At 34.9% G+C, this 22,882-nt stretch overlaps 2 protein-coding genes across 4 annotated transcripts in view; one reads left to right on the top strand and one right to left on the bottom strand.

Annotated features, from left to right (window-relative positions):
- Positions 1–771: 771 nt before the first annotated feature.
- Positions 772–13,000, bottom strand: ptcd2 (pentatricopeptide repeat domain 2). 2 transcript variants are annotated; one of them, XM_015339157.2, is made up of 10 exons: positions 12,837–13,000; positions 11,815–11,907; positions 10,675–10,804; positions 9,752–9,869; positions 8,137–8,215; positions 6,662–6,753; positions 6,239–6,352; positions 5,454–5,528; positions 4,125–4,241; positions 772–3,611 (listed from the first exon to the last, which is right to left on the bottom strand). In XM_015339157.2, the coding sequence occupies exons 1-10, from the start codon at positions 12,970–12,972 to the stop codon at positions 3,387–3,389; spliced, it is 1,179 nt and encodes a 392-aa protein (XP_015194643.2). In that variant the 5' UTR covers positions 12,973–13,000; the 3' UTR covers positions 772–3,386. The 2 variants fall into 2 exon arrangements, with proteins under 2 accessions (XP_015194643.2, XP_015194650.2); XM_015339164.2 differs by having other exon boundaries at positions 12,861–13,000.
- A 192-nt stretch (positions 13,001–13,192) lies between these two features.
- The window catches only part of mrps27 (mitochondrial ribosomal protein S27), a 31,798-nt gene continuing 22,108 nt past the window's right edge, over positions 13,193–22,882 (top strand). The window contains exons 1-3 of one of the 2 annotated variants that reach the window (XM_006627102.3): positions 13,193–13,277; positions 14,189–14,266; positions 21,269–21,339. In XM_006627102.3, coding sequence (XP_006627165.2) covers positions 13,202–13,277; positions 14,189–14,266; positions 21,269–21,339 — 225 coding nt within the window. In that variant the 5' untranslated portion in view covers positions 13,193–13,201. Of the gene's footprint in view, positions 13,278–13,743; positions 13,872–14,188; positions 14,267–21,268; positions 21,340–22,882 lie in introns of those variants that run through there. The other variant, XM_015340194.2, reaches the window with a different exon arrangement.

Genomic DNA, 22,882 nt, shown 5'->3' with positions numbered 1-22,882 from the left:
CTTCTTTTCTTTCTCATAAACCTACTGTATGACATACTTCTGGACTTGTGCCAAAAACTGGTCACAGTCTTAATCTGATATACATGGTAAATCATGGTTAGTGAATATTCACTGCACCTATTGTTGTGCTTGGGATATACTTTTTCACAGTGCACATCAGAACAGACATCACATCAGAACACAATAAGCAAATTGTTTTCAAAGAAATTGTGACGTGAATGTAGTGTCCACAGAAAAGTCATGGCTGCAACTCAATTGAGAAGTGAGGACCTAAAAGTGCTTCAAACCCCTTTCACACTTCTTAGGCCAGCACAGGGTCAGCTATTAAATTTGAGATTTAAGGTGGCCTAAAGCATTTATAAATGAAAGCTGATTAACACAAAATTAATTTTGGTTTATCACTTTCCCTTTCTGTTAATATTAGTCAAAATGTCTCCTTTAAAATGTTTGATAATGACAAGTATCACTTAAAAGGTACACAAACCCATTAAAATCAGTGCCAGCAAATGTGTTTTTTTTTTTCCCCAAATTGGGGAGGTAGTTAGAATGAAAGCGTAAATTGTTCATTTTTGTTTAACACCAATATAGAAATTATTTGAAATAATGTTTGAGTCCATTTTACACCTTTTGGCAAGACAAATGACATTACTTAGGTCTTCCATTTAACAACATACTAGGGCTAGGGATTTATGTACTGTATATTGGTTTCTAAAGCTGCATTACCTATTAAACTTAGATTAATTTAATAAATTAATCATGCACAATTAGTCATTAAGGTAACTGTGAACTGTAGATTTTTATTTAGCTGTAATACAATCAGTTTCCTCCCACCGTGTACACCCCCAGCGTACTGCAAATATCATGCAATAGGTATTTCTAACAGTCACGCCATTAAAAAATTATGCAAAATGTAGATGCCAAGTTAAAAATCTTTACAAAGGTAACCAATTAATGTTGTTGCTAAAGACAAGTATTACATATTTTTTCATTATTCTTATTACTAAAACAGGCATGTTGAACTTGTCAACTCAAAGAACACCTTAACTTGCCAGTGCAAGAATAGCATTGTTTATGTCTTAAGGAAGCTGGTGAGTTTGGGATTGTCTGATTAACTATGTACTCTTACTCTTTATGTGATCCAAAAAGGCAGTCCAGGACAAGAGCAATACGTGCACGTTTGTCCAACTCTGGAACTGCCAGACCCAGGGTTGTATTAAAACAAAGCCTAAAGTTTGGTTATACAGGCTCTCCTTTTCACTCAGAGTGTTGTTTACACTTGGGAAAAAAACAGTCAAGGGCCAGAGGTCATTAGCTATTAGCCTCTTTAAATTACTTTTTCCAGTTTTCTAAGAAAAAAAAAAGATTTAATTTCATGTTAAATTGGTCCAATTGAGATATGATCTCATTTAGGTACAGTAAGTAGGAGCTCAGTTAGAATGAAAAACAAATCCTCACGATGTACTGTAGAAGAGCATTTGCAGAAAAAAAAGGTATGCTTGTTGTGACAATAACATTCTGAGAGATTTTAAAGTTTGATGCTCTTTAAGACTTTTTCAGCTCAGAAAATTATTCTACAACAATAGAGTCTACATTAGTGTACAATTGTTTAGCTAAGAATACAGGGCCCCCAGAAAGGTCACAGACCTCTTGAATCACCTGTTACAGTGAACATGTCGCTAGACTTTTAGTCCATTCTAATTCTAAGCCAAACCACAATAGACCCACTTCAGCCAAACCCTAGGGATAATGGAACATGATCTAATTTTAAAAAAATGAATCATTTTGAGACCCGAGTCCAAAGCAGTTTTCAACAATGGTTCCTTTAAAAGAGAAGTGTACATGAAATAAGAAAATATAGGCACGAACCATCTTTAAATCAAGAGTAAAATTGTCAGCATCAGTAATTATGGACCTTCAAGCACTGGACAATACTTTGAATTATTTTCAAGTCATTGTCAAATTTTACTACTGTTATACATTAGGAAAGAGTCCTGCAAGCTTATTGTATTATATATACAGTATGTTAATATATAGTGTACATATAGTATATGTAGTTCAGGTGGGTACCTGCGTCAGCATGTGTAGGCTGCAAAGGAACAAGTAATAGGTTTATTCCATGCTGAAAAAAAGAAGAAAGAGAACAGGTGTCACCTGAAGAAGGCTCCACGGCCAAAACGTTATAGTGTATGTACTGTACGTGTGTGTGGGTTTTGTGGATGGAACTTGCTTTATATTGGCCAATTTGAAGTGGATGTTTGTGGTAAGTTTGTGAGGTCCCAACTTTCACTGGGAAGGGAAAACTTAAAAAAAAAAACATTAGGAAGTTTTTTTAGGGTCCTGAAACTGTTTCATAAGCTCAAAAAGAAGTTGGCAGGGCCATTGTAAATGAATAATCTAATACTTTAATGATTGTATTAAAATGATTTAATGAAGTCTTGAAAACAAAAAATTATCATCATGAACCCAGCAAAAATTTATTTTAAAACCCCTTTTGCTGAGGGGACAGGGTAGATACTGTGTGCGTTTAAAAGGTGCCAAGCAATTTACATTTAAAAGAATTTTTAGATGTAGCACTATACTGTATATTCCTCTTCCTTGGTCACTTGCAGTCATTCTGACCTGCTCTATTGCAGTATCAGTGCCGCAGTTCTTATGGAGATTCCGCTATTTGCAAATGTAAATTGTAATACTTCTTGGTTTGAAAACAAGGAATTCACAATCATGCAATGATGTGAATACAGAGCATCATTCTCTCATTTGGTAGAGTCACAGAATTTAAGATCTGCATATACAGATGCAAAAATATGACCTGCTCTAACATCACAGTCGATTTTAAGTGCATTCTCTTGTCCTTTAACATTTGTCTTCTTTTCGAACCAAACAGGTTAATGTTCAACCATACTGATGCTGATTAATTACTGACAAAGTTAATAAATTACACATTTTATTTATTACAAAATAATTAGTTTTAAATTACCAGCTTCTAAATAAGTTTCTAAATTACCAGCATTAACTTGACAAAGTTGCAGCAATTTTGTACAAGCATAATAAGCATTTTTGTGCGGTTTGCTTAACAACTATCTCCCATAGCATATCAATGAATGTTTTTTGAACAAAGGGAGCAGGAAACACTAACAGTTTAAGAAACTGTTAGCTATATAACACCATTATAAGGTGTTAAACCCCAGCTGTTACAGAAAAATAACTTTTTGTTACTACCTTTTCTGTAAGATTGCAGAAACCTCCTGTGAGAGGAAAATAAAATGAAAAACCAAGTTCCCCAAAACAGCAACCACAAACCTGCACATTTCATCTGATTTTAGTACTTTCAACACTACGCTGCCACTGAAATGTCCACAGAAGTGGGTCTTGTTCGCAGTTAGATGCTACTCGGACAACAGCACGGACTGCAGAGGTCTGAATGTCCTTCGGCTCTTTTGTCTCTGATCCAATGTGACAGAAGGCTTCTTCTTAGCATTGGGAACATGACACAGCATTTCATCCAGGTTCAGTGCGGTAACCTGACCTGACATCTGCAGCTTGGCCAAAGCCCCTTTCACTTGGCTGTGCAGCACAGGGATACTCTTGGTCCGGTCTTGGATGGCATCAATCTTCAAATAGATACAAAAGGGATTTTCACTGCTCTTTTCTTAAGCTACGATACATCCTAACTAGTGTAGGGTAGGCTTTTCTATGTTCTTGTGACAAGCTGATCATCATTTCAGATCAAGAATAGCACACATATAGTTATATATAGCCTACAAGGAAGATGTCTCAGAGCATGCAGCTGCTGTGAATAATGAGAATAATAATTGGCCCTTGTACTTTCACAATGGGGATGAGGCCAGACCTATCTAAAGAGATGTAGAGGCACAAACAGTATACCACTGTTTCACTGATCAGTGTTAGCTATGTCCAGCTGATAAACCACAAGAAGGGTGAAACAGCTGTCCATGGCTGCTAACTTTGAGATTACACAGGCAAAAGGCAGAAGGAGATCTTTTCAGACCCCTTGTGAAATTGCAAGGGCAAACTGATGTTGATTCCAAATACATTTTAAATACAACATGCATGTATTTGCTCTTGGATGTCCCCAGGCTAGTTGACTGGTATTGGCAACTTACCACTTCCTGAGAGAATTCAGGCCTTCTTACAAATTTCGGAACATCAGACGTCAGGACTGCAGACGTCAGGAAAGAGAGGAGATCATTCACAGCTCCCGTCATGGCCAACAGTAGGACCTGGCAAGCATAAGTTTAATTAATCAACCACAATTGATGACATTTTATAGATCCTTACAGAACTGAACCATGCATTTGAAAAAATCTGTAAGGATTTAATATTGATTGCTAAAAGAATATTACACATTCTTAAAAATTCTCATGTCCTACCATTGAATACAGAATCATAACTAATACTTCATTTCATTCAAAAGTATTGAATTGCAGCATGGAACACAATTTCTTATTAAATTATTAAATGATGATTTTTGACTGGTACAATTAAAGTAATGTAAGAACTTATGTTCTTCCAAAAATTCCAAGTTTTTTTACTGTCCCCAACTGACTTTAAAAGCTAGTCTCTGAAATAAATGCCACCTGCTAACGATGAATAATTTCAAACATATTTTTGTCATGTAGGTATTATTTAACATTAAAGTCTGTAACATTTTAACATGGTAACAGAATTAAACTTAAACACAAAATACAATAACCAAAACCTGCACAGAAGAGGCTGTATTGGATCAATACTTGTGGTTTAATACTGATGACACAAAGTAATATGCTGCTCCAACAAAGTCCAGATTTATGTACTAAAATATATCAGGTATATCAAATTCTTTACAGTTCTCAATAAGCCGTCAAGAATCATCGACTTTAGTTTCTAAAGAGAAAGATGTTTTGAAAGGAGAAATGTAAACTAATTTCATCCATTTATGGATTCTATAGGAAGTGCATTCTCTAAGACATTTAACTGAGTTCCTGACCACTTGGTCATTTAAGATCCCATGAATCTATTGAAAGAGTAAGGCTGCTGGTTAAATTCCAATCTAGAACTGTACAATCAGGCCTCCCTTAATTAAACTTTCTCACTTCTCCACCTAAACTGCTGTGTGGTGGGGCTGCAGGCGCATAACATCTAATTAATTTCACTCAGGTGGGTAATGGAATGCCTTTACTGTTGAAAAATCTAAACAGATATGGGACAAAAACTTTGAGATGACAGAAGAGGTCACAGTGATGTGATTCTATTTAGGAAAGGACTGCAAATACAGAAATAAAAGAAGAAGGATAGAAAAACTTGCCAACTGGCTCTGCTCACTATAAGAGTTTAGACTATCGCAAGCTTATACACAACCATGGACAGATGCCGGCACACAGATTTAGTTCTTGATGTTTTCAACTATTGCCACATCTGCTGTTACAACTGCAGACTCTATGAAAAAGACTTACTTTAAGATTCAGGCAAAGTTTGCTCTCAGTATTCATGATCTGCGAGTAAAAGGATCTTGCTTTTTCAACATCCTCCTGAAAATGAAAGTGTCATTATCACATAGCTACTGTATGGTTACAGTACACTGCATAGTAAAGCATAGCATTTCTCTTTTTTCAATATTATTATTACTTATTACATATAATTATAATTAAATTATTATTATTATTACTTTTATATAGTATAAAATATATTATATATATATTTGCTGAAATATATTTATATTACACTAATAATTTATTCATGTGGTCCATTTGTAATACAGAAACATTATAAAGACAAATATGATTCAATGCTCAATAAAGTTGTTCTCTGGTTTCAGATAAGCACAGCCTCACAATATTTGCACAGCCAAATCAATTCACAACAGCAATGCTGAGAAATCTCCACTTCACCCAATATGATTAACAGCAAAATAAATAATTTTCTCTTAAATGAAGAGCCTTATAAACACACGATCAGTTACAGTTTATAACTGAACATAAATTTGTGAGCTGTATCTGGAGCGCATTTGTAAACAGTTGAAAAATGCGCTCCAGAGACGGCTCACAAACTTATGTTGGCTGACAAACTACAACGGTTAATGTTATAAACCCTCTATGATATTCATACATTTAACTGTATACATCCTTTAATTACTGAACATTTTTACTACAGCAACACGCATTTAGAATACTTTAGTTAGATAAGGTTGCAGAACTGACTGATAATACAGATCAGACATTAGGAAGCACACGTGACCCACCTGTTTAAGAGCTAGGGCAACTGCAAAACAGTAAGCACGCCTGGGAACCACGTTTCCCTTCATCCGTGATTCTTCCAGGAGAGTTGTGCAGATTCTGAAGGATTCTGGGGTGTTCTGTCAACCCACAACAGCACATATTCTTCCAGCTTTGCATTTAAACTTTCTGATCCTAAACATTCTGCATCAAAATCTCCTTACAATACTCCTGTTTGGTACGATTTATTTTTCTTGATTTACCAAAAGAATCCAGTTTTATTTTAAGTGCTTAAAATGCTTACAAAATAGAAGGTATTTAAAAATAAATTGGGACAGTGTGACAAAGGAAAATGATAAAAACCCTTGGTTAAGACAATGTTTTATGACTATTCATTCTGGTACATATTAAAAATAAGCCCCCTGGGTGATCTACTGCACGGCACTCACCAATTTATAGCAGCTTGCAAATGCCAGTGTATATGTGTCCTTATTGAAAGGCAGCCCCTGCCTCTTCATTTCTATCAAAACCTCCAAAGCACCTGGAAATGTAAAGAAATATCATTAAAAACCTGGAGTGGTTCAGCTCCCAATAACAGTTAAAGAAGCATGCCTATTTTGCAATAACACGTCTGCATTTGTAACATGAACATCAGCTTTCTGTGTGAATGTCAGTATCAGGCCCTGCTTTATGCACAAAGCCAAACAAATCCTTGCTGTGGTTTGGGTTGTTTTGTTCTTGGAGTAGTACAGAACAATAAACACAGTACATGGACTCTGTCAAGAGTGCGTATTATATTGTGTCTTGAAACCATATGAATTCTAATTGATCTGCAAAGCCCACTCTAATAGTGGATTATATGTACCTCTGGTTTGGAATTGCTTACATGGGAAAAGGTTTCAAGTTAATGAAGAAATTAATATGGGATTCATATCAGCCCATCAGCAGAGGTAAATGTCCTGGTGAGAAGGCCCATGCCCTTACACAATGTCTGAGCTCCAGGGAATCCTAACAGGAAATAACTTCCTGTTTTCCAAGTCAACAGAACCGAAGGTGTGCTCATTCACGCGCTGAATCTTCCAGCTTTTGTTACAGCAGGGAACACCACCCAAGTTCAAGTTCTGAGCAGTCTGTTATCTTCCTTTAAAACCTTTGGCACCCCATTTAAATGGAGATGCTAAGCTCCACTACGATGGAACTTCAAATAAATCTAACATATGTTTGCATTACTGGAGTTGATTGAAAATATTTAGTAGCAGACTGTGCATCAAAAGCAATATCCAGATCCTACTTATTTTAAATCTATTTCAGGAAGGTACCGATGATAGAAATCCATGCATATACATATTTTAACCAGTTAATTGTTCTTCTCTAACTGGGGAGTCTCAACTGAGATAAACCTGTATGATGTATACTATAATCATACTGTCCAAACCTGTAATACAAACATTTCAGCCTCTTCCCTTAGGATGTTTCAGAATTTAATGGATTAATCCCTTTCAAGGTGACTTTCTATTTGATAATTAAAGTTGGGCAAGGAGCATAAATCTAAAAACGCAGGCAACCCTTAACCTTATAAATCTTTCACTTTAAAAAAATTATAGAAATTAAGAATCATGACTTATGCAATTTTACACAATTAGGATTACTCATCGGGACAGTACAGTCAGCTCTCAGGATTCCAATTATTTTAAGCTTGCAACTTAAATCACATTTTCAGAGGTTATGAACTTCATCTTTTGTGAAATTGTTGCCGATTTACTGTAAATCACACAATGTATACAAAGTTAGCTGCTACATCCTTGTCTGATTTCACAGGAGGCAAGTTATGGCACTCCCCCCATTATTTCCTGATAGAAAAGCAAAACAAATGTTTTTTTGGTGCGGGGGTGGAGTCAGAGGTATTAAAACTTAGATTTCTTACTCTTGTAGCATCCTTTCATAAACAACATGTCCATCACAATGTTGAAGGAAGTTGAGTCTGAAAAGAATCCTTTGAGAGCCTTAAATAGAAAAGCAAAAAAAAAACACATTACATTAGATGTGTTGAACAGATTCCAGAAAAACAAACCTAATGTAAAACTGTAAAGAATAAATTCCTAAATTGATAAATAAATCTCAGGATTACAGTGAAAAAATGGTTGGTGAAAACTGAAGTATCTCTCACCATGTTGTTCTTATGTCTGAAGAAAAATGTTTGGAAGTGAACAGTTTCTTAAACTGACCTTGTTAGTGTTACTTACTATTTTAGTTTGCCTATCGCTCTCTCTAGAGAGAAATCATTTACAGCTGTGTTTTTTTTTTAAATGGAACATTAAGACATTATATAAAATATATACCCTCTTTATATACTGTACATCTTTTAATTTTTTTTTCCTGTTGAATGAAAGCAACTGTCCAAGAAGTAACCATTTATAAACAACAGCTCCCTCTGTTGGTTATCATGATGACAAATTGCGATAATCTTTTAAACAGACATCTTGCAAAAAAGATTCCACTTCTCTTGAGATGGAAATTATATCTATTGGTTGAGGAAGCTGCATTTTGAGTTAGTTTAAAATATTTTAAACCAGAATATTGAATAAACGGATGGCACAGAGGCACAGTGGTTAGCATTGCTGCCTCTCAAACCTGGGGCCCTGGGTTCAATTCCATACCTGGGGTCATGTCTGCATGGAGTTTGTATGTTCTTTCTATATTCACGTGGGTTTTCTCACACAGCCCAAAGACATACTGGTAGGTTAACTGGCTTCTGGGAAAAGTGGCCCTGGATTTAGTATGTGTTTCTGTGTGTGCTCTGTGATGGACTGGCATTCTTAAAATGAGTGACGCTACCAGAAAATAGCTGAATGGATCATATTCAAGTAAATAACATTCAATATGTGCGAGAACTAAACTACAATGACAAACAATATAAAGATACCACAGGAAATGCATACAGTTGTTCCTTGTTACACTGCCAAGACTTACAAAGGCATTAAAGGTACTGATAAACTAGGATAGGTATGATAAATGGGGCAGTTTATAGATGATGCAAGAATGTTCTAGAAGAAAATAGAAATATGAGAAGCTGGTGTTATAATAAGACAAATGAACCGCATAATAGAGATTTTGAAAAAATAGTTTGAGACAATGATTCATTAAGACACTGAAATTTACACTACAAATTCACTAAACAAATCCATTAATATTCAGTGACATAGCACAGAAGTACACAGCTTAATGACCATTTTAAATGAATACAATTTAGTGATTTACAGCATACTAAAAACTATACTGCAAAGGGATGAAAATATCCAGTTCCATACAAAATGTAGGGTGCAGTACAGAGCAACATGGTCTTGTGAACATTTATAAATGACTCACCGAGTTTGAAGTAAAAAAATCCTGCAAGCAATATATTTAAAAAAATAAATACTTTGGAGACCATGTAGAAATTGATCAGGATAATAACAGCATGAATTCACATGGTGGTGATGATTAAGAAACATATGAAGAGCTGAGGAATATGTAATCTGGGTTTCTAATGAAAGGTTCACCTCATCTTTTATGAGCTCAGCTGCAGTTTCTTCTAAACCCAACTCATAGCACAGTCGTACAAAGACAGGTCCAAACTTGAATTCTCCAAAAGCAAAATTTCTGTTCTCATTATGGTACCTAGAAGAGAAAAAGCAAACCATAACACAGAAAAAATAAGCTCAGTTAGCTTACAAGTGTACTAAATTTTCAAGACATGATGAACCAGTATTTGTCTTATTTTTGCCATTTTGCTCTACAGTATTGTTTTTTCCTAGAAAAACAAATCAAACAACCGTGTTTAAATATCTTGTCACGTCTTAAAAGACAGGTTTGGTCAACCCAAACAAAGCTAATAAAAAGCCTTGTATATCACCTATTCTTTAGTAAGCCTTACTTGACCCCTGAAAATAAAAAACTTTCAAGTTTGCTCGGAACTGCTGACACTGAAATTGGATTTTTTTTGCCTGGGAGAGAAAAACTGCATTCCTTCATTCCTCAAAAGGACACTTTTATGTAAATGTGATGATCTGTATTATTACAACACCCATTAATTTGGAATTGTGACTCATATCAATTATAGTCATCTTATATATTTTATTTGAATTTGCGTTTGTTCAGTATATATTAACTCACATTTTCTTATGGAACTAGACAATTACACTTACCCATACAATTAAGAGGCCAATAAGATATGTTCTCTTCTTCAAACAAACTAAAATGGGGTAAATCATAAGCAGTATCATTTCCTAAATACAAAGATCCAAGTTTTGTTTTCACAATTAAGGGGTGATGTTATAGTAATTCTTTTCAATGTTTTTCTTTTCTTTGAACCTTTCCAATTAATTTGTATGCAAAAAGCACAGGTTTTCTGAGATTTTAGATGGCAGCAATCCAGTGCTACCCTTTCAGCATCTGTGATAAATAACTTTCCTCAGGCACTTACTTGTATATTACATTCTTTGCCATTTCTACATCATCCGGGGTTTGGCACAGATGCAAGAGCATTTTTAATTCATCTTTCAGAATGAGGTCATTTCGTTGTATCTTTTGTTCTAACTTCTGAAAATACTGTTCTGAAAAATAATGAAGCACAAAAAAGCAAAAGTGAATCAATTTTGTTGGATATGAGAGTGTTTCAATAAATAAGGCAACAAAAGCTCTCAAAGTGATGCATTTATGTGTAGACAGCTACAAGTATATCCAACGCTAACTCTAATTTGTGATGCGTATTCCAGCCTTGCCATGCAGGCTAGTTTTGTTGAGTGGTCGGGATATTATTGACATATCAACTCTGAAAGTCGTTAGTCACCTCACTAGTTTCCTCTCGCCCAGGTACTGAGTTCGTCCAGTTAGTGACTTGGTTTTAGAATACACCTTCAATGTCAACATTTAGTATTTTTGAAAGTTTTTACATCTTTCTCCTAAGATTTTGCACAACTTTATCCCTAAAATGTATCTCAAATCACTTTGGCTTTCATAGATGAATCTATGATTCTATGAAGTCTGAGGGATCTTTTAGAGCCTGGTGTATTTATTCTGAAATCACATGAACCATGATTACTGCACCCAGAGGCCAGTCAAATATCTGTGACTTGCCAAAGTAATATAGTGTTCACCTGAACTTATATATATATAATATAGGTTTGCCATAGCAAATAGGTGAATACTTTATATTTCACTAATATTATCATAATAAATCAATATTTTCATTTTTGTTTTTTTTCTGCACAGATTTGTTGACATTTAATGTTGTTCAGCAATAAAAGTGTCCAGCTTAAGCTTTGAAGTTCTGATTAACATGTTAACTTAGATGTGTATCCATCACTTGTAAAACAAAACAGGAATAAATGGGAGAATACTTCTGCGAGGCATTCTAATTATTGCTACTCGCCTACTGTATATTAAAATGAAATAAATTAAACAGTAAGAAATAACTATTTAAAATGCAATAATAAATTCTTATGTGTAAAAGTGTACAAAGTACAGTAGAAAGAACACCCTGCGCCAAAAGGAAAGGCAGTAACTTGGATCCAATGCAAGAAATCTTTAATCCCTGTCTGAAGATTCCTAGTATAATAGTTACCTTTATTGCCATACGTCTGGTGAGCAACTGCTATTTTTCTTTGTTGGAATTCTTGTAGTCGTATAACATCCTCTGACAATAAGTACCGTTTTGCTGCAGATATAAATTAAATTATAATACAAAAGATTAGAATGTAGTTATTTAACATTGACTACAACAATGAAAATCCTAAATAATATCTTATCAGTGATATTTGTTTAAAAAAAATCAATTTTACATTATTCAATAGTTGTTTTACTTTTTACTTTATATGGCCCAAATGTCCACTACTGACTTGACTGAAAAGATAACAAAATGGATCCAGAATGGTATATGATGTTTTTTTTCTTCTACTGCTTTTGAGCCAACTTGATTTGTGCTCTCAAATGGTGCTAGGTTTTTCTAACCTTTTTTGTGACTAAATGAATACAAGGGAGAATTTGAGAAGTTATCTAGAGAGCTGAAAAGATGGCCTAATAATGTACCTGTAGTTTGGGCATATCTGAGAACCCCAGGATAACATATGGGATAAGCAGGGTGGAAACTTTCAGAGATGTAATATTAATACTGTGAATACACAGTTGTACCACTACAGTGGGAAATACACCACATTACCCTAGATGATCAGCCTGCTACTCATCAGTTTGTCATGGTACATTTACTGTTAACAACAGAAAAAGATACACTATGCACAGTATGGCATAATTTCCAATTACGCATACAAATTGCAAAATTGGGTTGATGATTTACAAAATTACAATACAATTTGACTTGGATCTAGCTTTGAACAGTAAGACTGGGAATGCAGTCTTCTTGAATGTAAGAAAGCAGATATATCACCTACTGTCTAAGGAACACGAAAACAACTGGCAATACTAAAAATTCTTAAAATCTCTCCTACGAAACAAATTTAAATTGCGTACTCTTCAGACGTTTATCTGATACGTATATACATACGTTGAAACAATAACTGCAGTCGTACAGCAAGTTCGAGTTCAGCCAAACACACATTACACATAGTGTTAACTTAAGAGTTTCAATACCGTAAAAAGATGTAAATGACGTACCGCCTAACCTGCAAGTCCAGCATTCTGATGGTTTTAAACCAGAATGAAAAGCTTTGCGTTTGACATTGCATAATAGATTCCTTAAACAAACCCCCATCTCTCTCAACGCCATGCTGTTATGTGACTGAACCAATTATTTACAGGGGGTGACACACTTTATTTAAACGATCCGAGAAAGAAAAAAAACACATTTTACATTCAAAAACTTCGTGGATATTCATGTTTTTTATCAAATGTAGTTATTTATTTTTGATATGTACATTTCTGTAGCTGTCATGAGCCACCTATTTTTAAAAGGTCATTTACACCCTTTACGTCATCAAAAATTGCTTCATTCCAAAATGGCTGCTTCCATGTTACAACGCTGTGTTTTGTCTACAAGGTGCTTAACAAAGTATGCAACACAAAGTTTAACAGGTAATATAGGGAATTAAATCAGCTACAATGGTAGCGTTGATCTTTTTCATACTGCTTCTTATTTTAGATTTTCAATGTCAGATTATTGCTGGTAGTTGCCTAGCTGTCATAGTGACAGTCCTTTTACCAAGTAGTAAAGGCGTCTGTACCCCAGAGGTTAATAATTTATTAACTGAAGTGTTCGTTTAGGTTTTTTAATACTGGTTGATAAGGATGATAGATTTGCATGCGGTTAGGGAAAGATCAAGGATACGTGTTATTTTCTGTGTGCAATGCAGCACCAGGTAACGTTCAATGCTGTGCGATGTTCAACGCTTAGCCGTCTCTTGGACTGCCTCATTCGCCTTCATTGATGATGTAACTAGTGATGGCAGCAGTAGAATAAACTCTGAAGTTTACAGAAACATTTCTGCGTTACATTTAAAATTGGTCAGTCAACAACAATTGGTCAGACAAGTCAGTCTCCAAATTTAAATGTAACGGACCGCGTATTTTACACGATCAAGGAAAAAAGTAAATACTGTACATCGGAACATTGGCAAGAGCCCAAAGTAACTGCAACAGAACATCTCAGACATGTGCTAAAAAAATCTGGTGAGTTCAATGCGTCACCAGTTTAATGCAGTTTTTGTCAGAAAGGGATATGCAACAAAATTACTTGCACCCAATGTCTCAAATTTACTTTAGGTAACCTGAAATCTCTGTGTTGAACGCAAAATATGTTTTTGTTCTGATGTGATTGATCAGTGCAACTATCTAAAAACAAAATGTTCCAAATATTGTATTTATCATTCATATTAACCTTATGATCACAAATTGCTTAACTTTAAATGCAAAAGTAACAGCTGTGTCTTTGTTTCCCAGTACCTTTTTGAGGATACTTGTGTTATATTGTCCTTTTGTTCTTCTAGCTAGAAGATACCTTTTGTCACCGGCATACACAGATACTGCAAAATGGGAAGGGAGACGGAAAGACCCTCAAAACCTGGGTATGTTCAAGCAATGTTACACTTCCTGAAACTCAAATTAAACTTGGGTACAAAATGTAACAGATAATTAATTTTTGCTATCAATATTTCAGCTGATTTTTTCCTGCAATCCATTAAGCAAAAACATCGACCTTTGGTGCATTTTCTGTTAACATTCCATTTCTTTGTTAAATGTACAGTATCTTATGATATGAAATATAGCGTAAGATCATTGTATATTTTATTTGTAGCGATTTTACCTACAATACTGTGTCATAGCTGCAGTAAAAGACATAGGTGGAAAGGTTTTAGGATTATCCTTTACTGTACATGCATAAATAGGAGATTAAAATGAAAACAGAAGGTACAATATACGTTTCTTACAAGTTACCTTGTAATCGTATTCACTGACACATTTCATCCTAGAAAAAATATATTTTTGTTGTGAGAATGACCCTTATACATACTTGCTCTCAACCTTAATTACTTAAATTAGAAAGAAAAATTGAGGGGCTGTTTGTCCTGTCCTCTAACTTCAGCCCCATTGAAATGTTGCATAATGTGTGTGACAAGAAAGTGAAAAAGAAGAGTTTAATTAGCATAAATATAATTTAACCAGGGAGATGTCTGGAGGAAATTGATCAATGTTAAGAAAGTAACCACACACTCAGAAAATGGTTTAAAAAAATTAATCCATTTATATCTGCATAATAGACAGCACCAAGTTTGTTGAAAACGAATGGATTATTACAGAGCAAGAAAATGATGGCCAGCTTGTTCACAATAGTAAAGATCTCTTTGCCAGGACTGAGCGAGACAACACCCATTGCAAATACTTTTACATCACCATAAGTCAAAACATGTGTCAATCATCATCTCTGCATCGTTAAAATGATTTGAATGGGATATGAAGTCTTTCTTTTGCTATGTAGAACTAAATTGAAAAAAAAAATCATATAGTGCAATTTCTTTGTTGTCAACCTTAATTTTAACCAGTAGCTTTATAAGTTATACATGTAGTTGAAAATGGAATAGCCAATTATTTGTATTACTGTATATGAACGCTCAGGTTTGAATTTTCAGATCTTATGGCATCCTGCTTGCCATACTAAAAGGAATGTAAACATTTTCCGCTGTGTGCACATCTCCTGGTCACCAACAGAGGGCAGCATTGCCTTGCACAAAGGATAGATTGAAAGCACCAGTCCTGGTCCTGGAGAGCTGCTGTATCTGTGGGTTTTCATTACAGATTGGTTCTGAATAAACTAAACCAGCTGGTTATTATCTTAACTGGGCCAATTTAAGAGCTTCTCCCAGCTATCCAGGTGCTTCTGCTTTAAAACACCAATCCCACACAGTTTCCTATTTTGTAAATATTTTTAATTCTGAGTGCACTATTCTGCTTTTCTCATCTAATTTTTAATTAACTCGAGAATATCAAAATTTCCTGCAGCAGAAATGTAGACACCTGCTAAGAATTGAAGCAGTCAGTACCTGCTCATTAACCCCACACTTACTTTCAAAGTGCTATGCTAATAAAAAGGCAAAACCATAACGATAATGCCTACAAGGGTCTGATTTTGAGTTCCTTGTTGTCTTTAGCTTTCTTTATGCGATAATTAACTCACCTTTTCTCCTCTACCTATCAAAATTGGCATCATTTGCTCACCCAACAGGTTTCTCCATGATGACTGTATTGCTGTCCAAACACTATCTGACCTTCAGTTTTCTGTTTTTTTCACCAGTGAATTTCATCATTCTGTAAAATGAGGCCCTCTGCAAACATACTTAGAAGCATGGAAACAAAATGACATCACCATAAAATATTGCAATATATAATGTATGCAGCGATTCAGGAAACATGACAGACATTTTTAAGAACATTCTCCAAACTCCTGCTTCTAACACAAGCCAGGTTCGGGCTTTTCACAAGATTATTAATCTGCAAGAAAGTCCAATGTTTCACAAAGGTATTACTATGATGAGGTACAGAGTCCCTCTATGCTTTTCTGAGTAGATGTATAACTCTGATGGAAATGATCCAATTTTATATCTTATGGAAAATCTAATAGTTTCCAGCCCTCTAGTTGGTGATGTTTAAGTCACACAAAAACATGCATGGATTATCAATAAACTTTACTTTGGCTACTGTATATACACTTTACTTTGGGATATACACTGAGGACCTCAAAAATGCCTGTTAGACCTTCTCACGTGAGTGATAAATTATGATTGATGCATTTTCTTTCCATTAAATGCAGTGGGAGTAGTTATGCAAATTGTAAGTACTGTACATATACGTGAAATTCATACTGAACTGAATTCATATGATATAAGAGTATATAAAGCTGTCCCAAATTGTGCCAGCTGTTTTCAACTTCCTATTTCTGTATTTCTGCAAATGCAAAATGGTGGTGCTTCTGAATGTTAATGGCCTAATTAGGATAAGTGAATTTCACAAGCCTTACTGCGGGGGTAATTCTGTGTGTGCTCGTCCTAAGGCACTTTTTTTTTTACCATCATCACACAAATTATAATTGGATGGTAAGGGAACCTTGAGCAAATGCATGCTGGCAGTGCTGTAAAAAAAATTCCACACCTGCTGGAAAAGCCAAGTGAAAAAAAGGAAGTGATTTTATCCAGTTAGCTGGCAGAGCTACCGCACACTGCTTTAAAAACACAATTTGATGGGTTTCAAGACTAATAAGCTTCAAAAAGACAAGCTACTCAACAGACAACCACACATTCATTCTTTATTACCTAACCTTTTTCCCCTGAAGTTTTTGTTCTGTAGTATTACCACAAAGTGAATCTGAATTATGTTCATATGAAAAGTTGAATACATCTATAGGATGCACCAAAGAGAAAATCATTGACTTGCACATTGTTAAAAGAACTGGAATCTTGAAATTTCTTCTGACAGTGTCAAGCTAAAGCACAAAAGTGCAGAGAGATAAAACCAACAAAAAAAACTATAGTGTCTGTTGATTCTTATAATTGTAAGCATTAAAATCCTTTGAACAATCTTTCATTCCTTTAGAAACTAACAAACCTTGGAAGAATCTTGCTATACATTAAGCATTACTATCTAGATACTGCTTATTTCCCTGTGTGCTCAACAAGATCTAAACTTGTAGAATATTTGTATCTACAGTAATAATACATAAATGGACAACACAGAATATTCTCAAAATTATTTTCTTCACCATTCTTTGTCTATTATCAAACTGGGTAACTCAGATACCAAAGAACACAGAAAGAGGCATCTTGGGGATATTAGTCACGTCTTGAGAAAAAGGCTTTGTAAGCACATACAGAACATTATTTTAGACATCCGAGAGGTATTTCTGAAAGTCTCATATTACTGTATAAGAAAGGGTATTGATTCTCTCTCTTCATTCTCTGTCTGTTCAGCCTGTCCATAGCTTCATCTTCCTTCTCTTCCTTCTTAAGCTTGGGTCTTTCTCTATGTCAAGGGGATCTGAGATGCTTCTTTCACATTCCAGACAAAAATGTTTTTTTATTGAGTGAGCTTTGCAATTTCTCAATACAACAACCTTGTATTGGGATTTAATATTAAGAACCCATGTTAATCTGATCTCATTTTAAAGAAACAATTTTTAACATACTTTTTAACAAAAGGTTAAATATTCAATCAATGAAGCTGCCAGTGTCCAAGACAATACATTACTTTTAAAATGCCTTGTTTGTCAGTATTCATACTCTGCAGTTCAGAGAAAGCCCTGATTCCTTTAATGGTAAGATGTCTGCACTTTCTGTATCATACACTGTAACAGCATTTTTTTGCCCTTTATAAAGAAAAAGTCTGGAGTTTCCCTTTATCCATATGTCTTAAGTAAGAGCAGTGTACATTTTTATAATGTTAAGTTTGCATTTCATGCCTAGGTAAGTGTTTTGACATTTTTTCCTACATTGTTTGGTTTGAGACAAGGAAGATAATGCAGTCAAAATGTGCTTTAAGAGATTTATAAAAACAATAGAATATCTGATCTCATAGTCTTCATTTGCTGGTGATACACAATTTAGTTTTAGTGATGTTAAATACCGATATTTATCTTGTGTCCGTTTCAATGCTCTGAAATGAAAGTTGCAGATTTGAAAAAGACAAAATGAGTCCTTGGTATTAGGCAATTCTCTTTTAACTAAAATGTTTTACATTAAACTTTAAATACAGCACAGACCTTTACTCTAACATTTAGTGACTGGTTCTGTAATTGAAAACTGAATTAAAATGATAATTAAAAATCATTTTCGTATTGAAAGAAAGAAATGCATTCTGACTTAATAGCCTGAAGTAATTCAAAGCAGTCCCGTTTGATTATTTTTCAATTAAATAAACTGTCAGTAGTATATTTTACGATGTGCATGTACTGTAGGCATGGATGCTGTTCACAACTTTGTTTTACTTCTGTTGGCACCATTCTCTTGAATTTTCTTTTGTTTCTGCAGGAACAAATTTTTGTAATGTGCCATTTAGGTCTCAGGTCTTCAGGTCTTCAGGTCTTTAGGTGATGTATTTTAAAAATCAATTGTATTGGTTGTACCTAAGCAGTTATTTTTAATTCAAACAGTAGTTAATGAATTATTTGCTTTATTGGTACTAGAAATTAATAACTGCGAGTTTACTTCCCCTCTAATTCAGCATGAACATTGTCCTATTTTTATTTTTTAAACATAAGTGCCTAAGTTCTACTTAATTGATTATCTGTCACAAACCCCATTTTAACAGTTCTTGATAAGTTAGACAAATTTGTGTGTGTGTGTATTAGTGTGTAGCTTCTTCTCCACTGTATTTAATCATTTCTAATCTGTCCAAGCTGTCCAATTTTCTCCAGTGAGGCCATTTTCTCAGATACCACTGGCACATTATGTCCTATAATTTTCTCCTCAATGTAATAGTAAATTTGCTGAAAGGTCTTGCTTGTGTGGATTTCACTAATCCTCACTTGCATCACTTGAAATGATGCCACAAAATTCAGAATTTAGTCAGAGGAGTAAACTATTTGTAATTTATTCCTCAAGGAATCTGTAAATCCAGTGTTGAAAAACTGTAAATGTATCAATGTAGACATTGATTTTATGTCATTCCGGTGAAGACATCATTGGCAAAATCATAGGCATGGTTTAAGAAGCACAACAATCTGATACTGAAAGGTGTTGGTAATGTTAATAACCTTTAAGATTTTTCTACTTTATTTTAAGTGCAAGTTAGGGTCAGATTGTGGCTTAGTATAGTATACCAGAGACCATCCATCAAGCTATCCACCCATTCATCCATCCACCCATCCAATTCAGGGTCACAAGGGAGCACCAAAAAGACTGATTAACATTAAAAAATTAAGGAATTATCCGGATCACCCAGATGGCATCTTGTACTTCCAGCAACCTTATTTACTGTTTCTCTTGCAGTAAATGCCCAGCCATCTACATTGGAGAAACAGGAAGGAGACTCAGAGACCTCTTCTGAGAACATGTTAGGGCTGTGAAGATTAAAGACCTCTCCAAGCCCATTGTTTCTCATTTCACCTCTGACGGCCACGACCACACTAATCTCTCCGTCTGTGTTCTCAAAGACGGTTTTCCGAACTCATACATCAGAAAGACTACAGAATCCAAAATTATCCTGCAGCTAGGATCACACCTTCCCCCTTCTCTTAACGACAGACTACTTTTCTTCTAAATTCTCTCTATTCATTGTAGGTTTCATTTCACACCTCTATGCACCTATTCTGACTTCACACCTCTTGATTGGCCTCTCTTTCTGTCCCCTGCTCCCGCCTCTCGCTCCTCCTCTCTCCCAGCTTTAGTTCTCCCGCTACATTACCTTTGCTTACCGCCTTGTCTTTCTCACACCTGAAGAAAGCCAAAATGTTGTGTTTTCTTTCTTCTTTTTTCAGCATGGAATAAACCTATTGCTTGTTCCTTTGCAGCCTACACATGCTGACGCAGCTACCCACCTGAACTATTACAAAATTAATATTATTCAGCTGTTTATTAACATCTTCAGTGAATTTCTCATTTGTTAAACCCATAACATTTAAAAGAAAGAAAAAGGCGTAGAGGAAACATTCTTCATTTTCCTGTGGAAGTTATTGTAATAATGGCAAGCCTGATTACAACACGAGGTTCCATATTGCCTGTTATCCAGTGTGGCAGGTTTGCAGAATTGATGTTTGAAAGTCCAAAAGAGGTTAAATCTCTGTGGTTCCACCTTCCTGGAAGATGGCAGGAGAAGAACTTTATCTTCATAAGAAGCAGACCACCTAGTTGAGAGGGGGCAAATCTTAGTTATTCACTTTTATGATCAGGCTGTTTCATATTCCTTTTAACATGAGACCAGATCCACTGATGGAATAAAATAGAAAGCCAAAATTCTTATCACTTTGTGTTTGAAGCATGACTCGGCTGCTCAGTCTGAATTACCATAAGAAAGTTGGATGGATGTCTGAAGCTTAGAAAACAAAGTAATACAGCACAGCAGAAAAATATTTTGATCGTCATGTTTTTATTAAAAATATTATTTTGGTCATTTATACAGCTCAGTTTTTTTCATATGTTGAGGATCTTAATATCTTAGAAGTATTGCATCAGTCTGCGAAAATCTTTATTTGGTTTCAGTGGATACATAAAACTACATTTTTAAACGCAGAGGAATGACTAAGCGTATCATATAAAGTATTCTAAACAATCGTGTAAAGGATCAGGACTGCCCGTTTTCTTAATTATGTCACTCTGTTTTCTCTTTTAAACTATAATGAATAGTACTAATTTATCTTTTGTTTTAAACAAAGCAGCCCTGAGAAGGGTAGCTTTCTCTCAGGTAATAAAATAAGGAAATCGTAACAACATGGACAGTAATAATTTTATTGAATCAAGGGTTGGATTAATGGCACTAGTTTGTATATTTAAGTGGTGTTTTTCATTTAAAAAGAAAAGAGGTAATCAGTTTACCACTGTCTAATTATCCAGCTCTTTCTTATCTGAATGTTATTTTCTCCACAGCTGAATTAGCATTTCTAATGGACAAGACTTATGAGAGGAAGTTGCCTGTCAGCTCCTTAACCATAGCACGGGTAAGACAAATGAAAGCTCTGACAATTATTGTTGATAAAATGAGTATGTGCAGGGCACGATCTATTCACATAATTACCTAATACCTTTAAATGGACCATACAATTTAACTTATGTTTTAATACTACTAGCTGTTTGATGTTAACATAACTAAACCAATTGGGATGATTGCAGATGAAGCAGTTAATCAATGCTTGCTGTGCCTGTTTGAGAGAGAGCACTGAATGTGCTCCATCTTCCCTATTGATACATGAATTCTTCTGCAAAGAGAGAAGTTGAGAAACTTCATTTCTTTTAAGAATGTCCTGTATACTATCCACATTTCGTTCCCATACAGTACGATGGGAATGAGGATTGAATAGTAGACCATTCAGTTTGCTGTGAGTTTTGATGTCACAGTCATTAAAACACCTGCTGCATTCATTGCTGGCATTACTTGCAGTGTTTTTCAAGTAATTGTTAGACTGTAAAAATCAGATGTGTGTCTTAAATGTGAGAACTTACACGGGGATTCTGTTCAGTAGATAGCAAAGAAAAATTTCTACAGCTGGATTTTTGTCTTCATTCATGATCTGTGTGCTCAGAGTGTGGAGGTACAGTGTTAGTTTCGGTCTACCATGCTTACATATTCAGCTGGAAATACATCACTATCATTTTCCTTGTTTTTTTTTTTTCATCTGTATGGTAGCTTTCATCACCTGTTTAGGTGGTAGTGGAGTTCCAAGCTCTTCTCCAATTGAGTGAGTGGGATGAAATTTACTCTCGTTGACAGTGGATTCTTGATAGAACAAATCTTCAACACCCTCCTTCCACTGGGCATTTTATGCCTCCCTTTCTTTAATCAGGTCTCCCCTTTGATATTTGGGCTATAAACCTTTTTTTACATTGATAAAAAACTGACATTGTTTCCTATTGTAACATTGAAGTGGTCACAGTGGAATTATTCCATATATACAGACATTGGTGATTTAATGGGAACCTATAAAAACTGATTCCTGGACTAGGATAACAGCTCACTTTCTTAGACACATTTTCAAGACCTTCTGCCTTTCTCATTGAGATGGTGATTTTAACTTTTTTTTGTACAAAGAACCCATTTTTGGCTTTCGGTTTTGATTAAAAATATTGTATTGAAAACAACTGTCTGTGTAATTATAATGCACCAGGAATGTGTATAGTGTATTAACTAGAACTCTCTAAAACATTTTGTCACTGTAAAAATAGAATGTTGCCATTTTTCAGGCTTTTGATTTTGACGAATAGCTGAAAATCCTGAAATTGTTTCTGTTTGTGTTGTTGTATATCCAGTATTAGTTTAGCATGAATACTTATGGATATGGTTTACTATGCAGTTAATTTTAAGATGTTCTTTAAATGATTGTAATCATACTGCATAGTTCTAAAATGTGCCTTTTCGTTTGGAGGGTGATTTTCATTTTTACTAAGTAAAAAAGATCATGCTTTAGTTTCCCAGATAAGCACTGTAGAAGAAGAACTCAGCAATAACAAATCATTAATTGCCCGTACTGCATAAATACACTTAAG

Source organism: Lepisosteus oculatus, chromosome 3 (assembly GCF_040954835.1).
Source record: "Lepisosteus oculatus isolate fLepOcu1 chromosome 3, fLepOcu1.hap2, whole genome shotgun sequence".
NCBI lineage: Eukaryota > Metazoa > Chordata > Actinopteri > Semionotiformes > Lepisosteidae > Lepisosteus > Lepisosteus oculatus.
The sequence above is the reverse complement of the archived record's forward strand: the minus strand, read 5'-3'. Positions and strand labels throughout refer to the sequence as shown.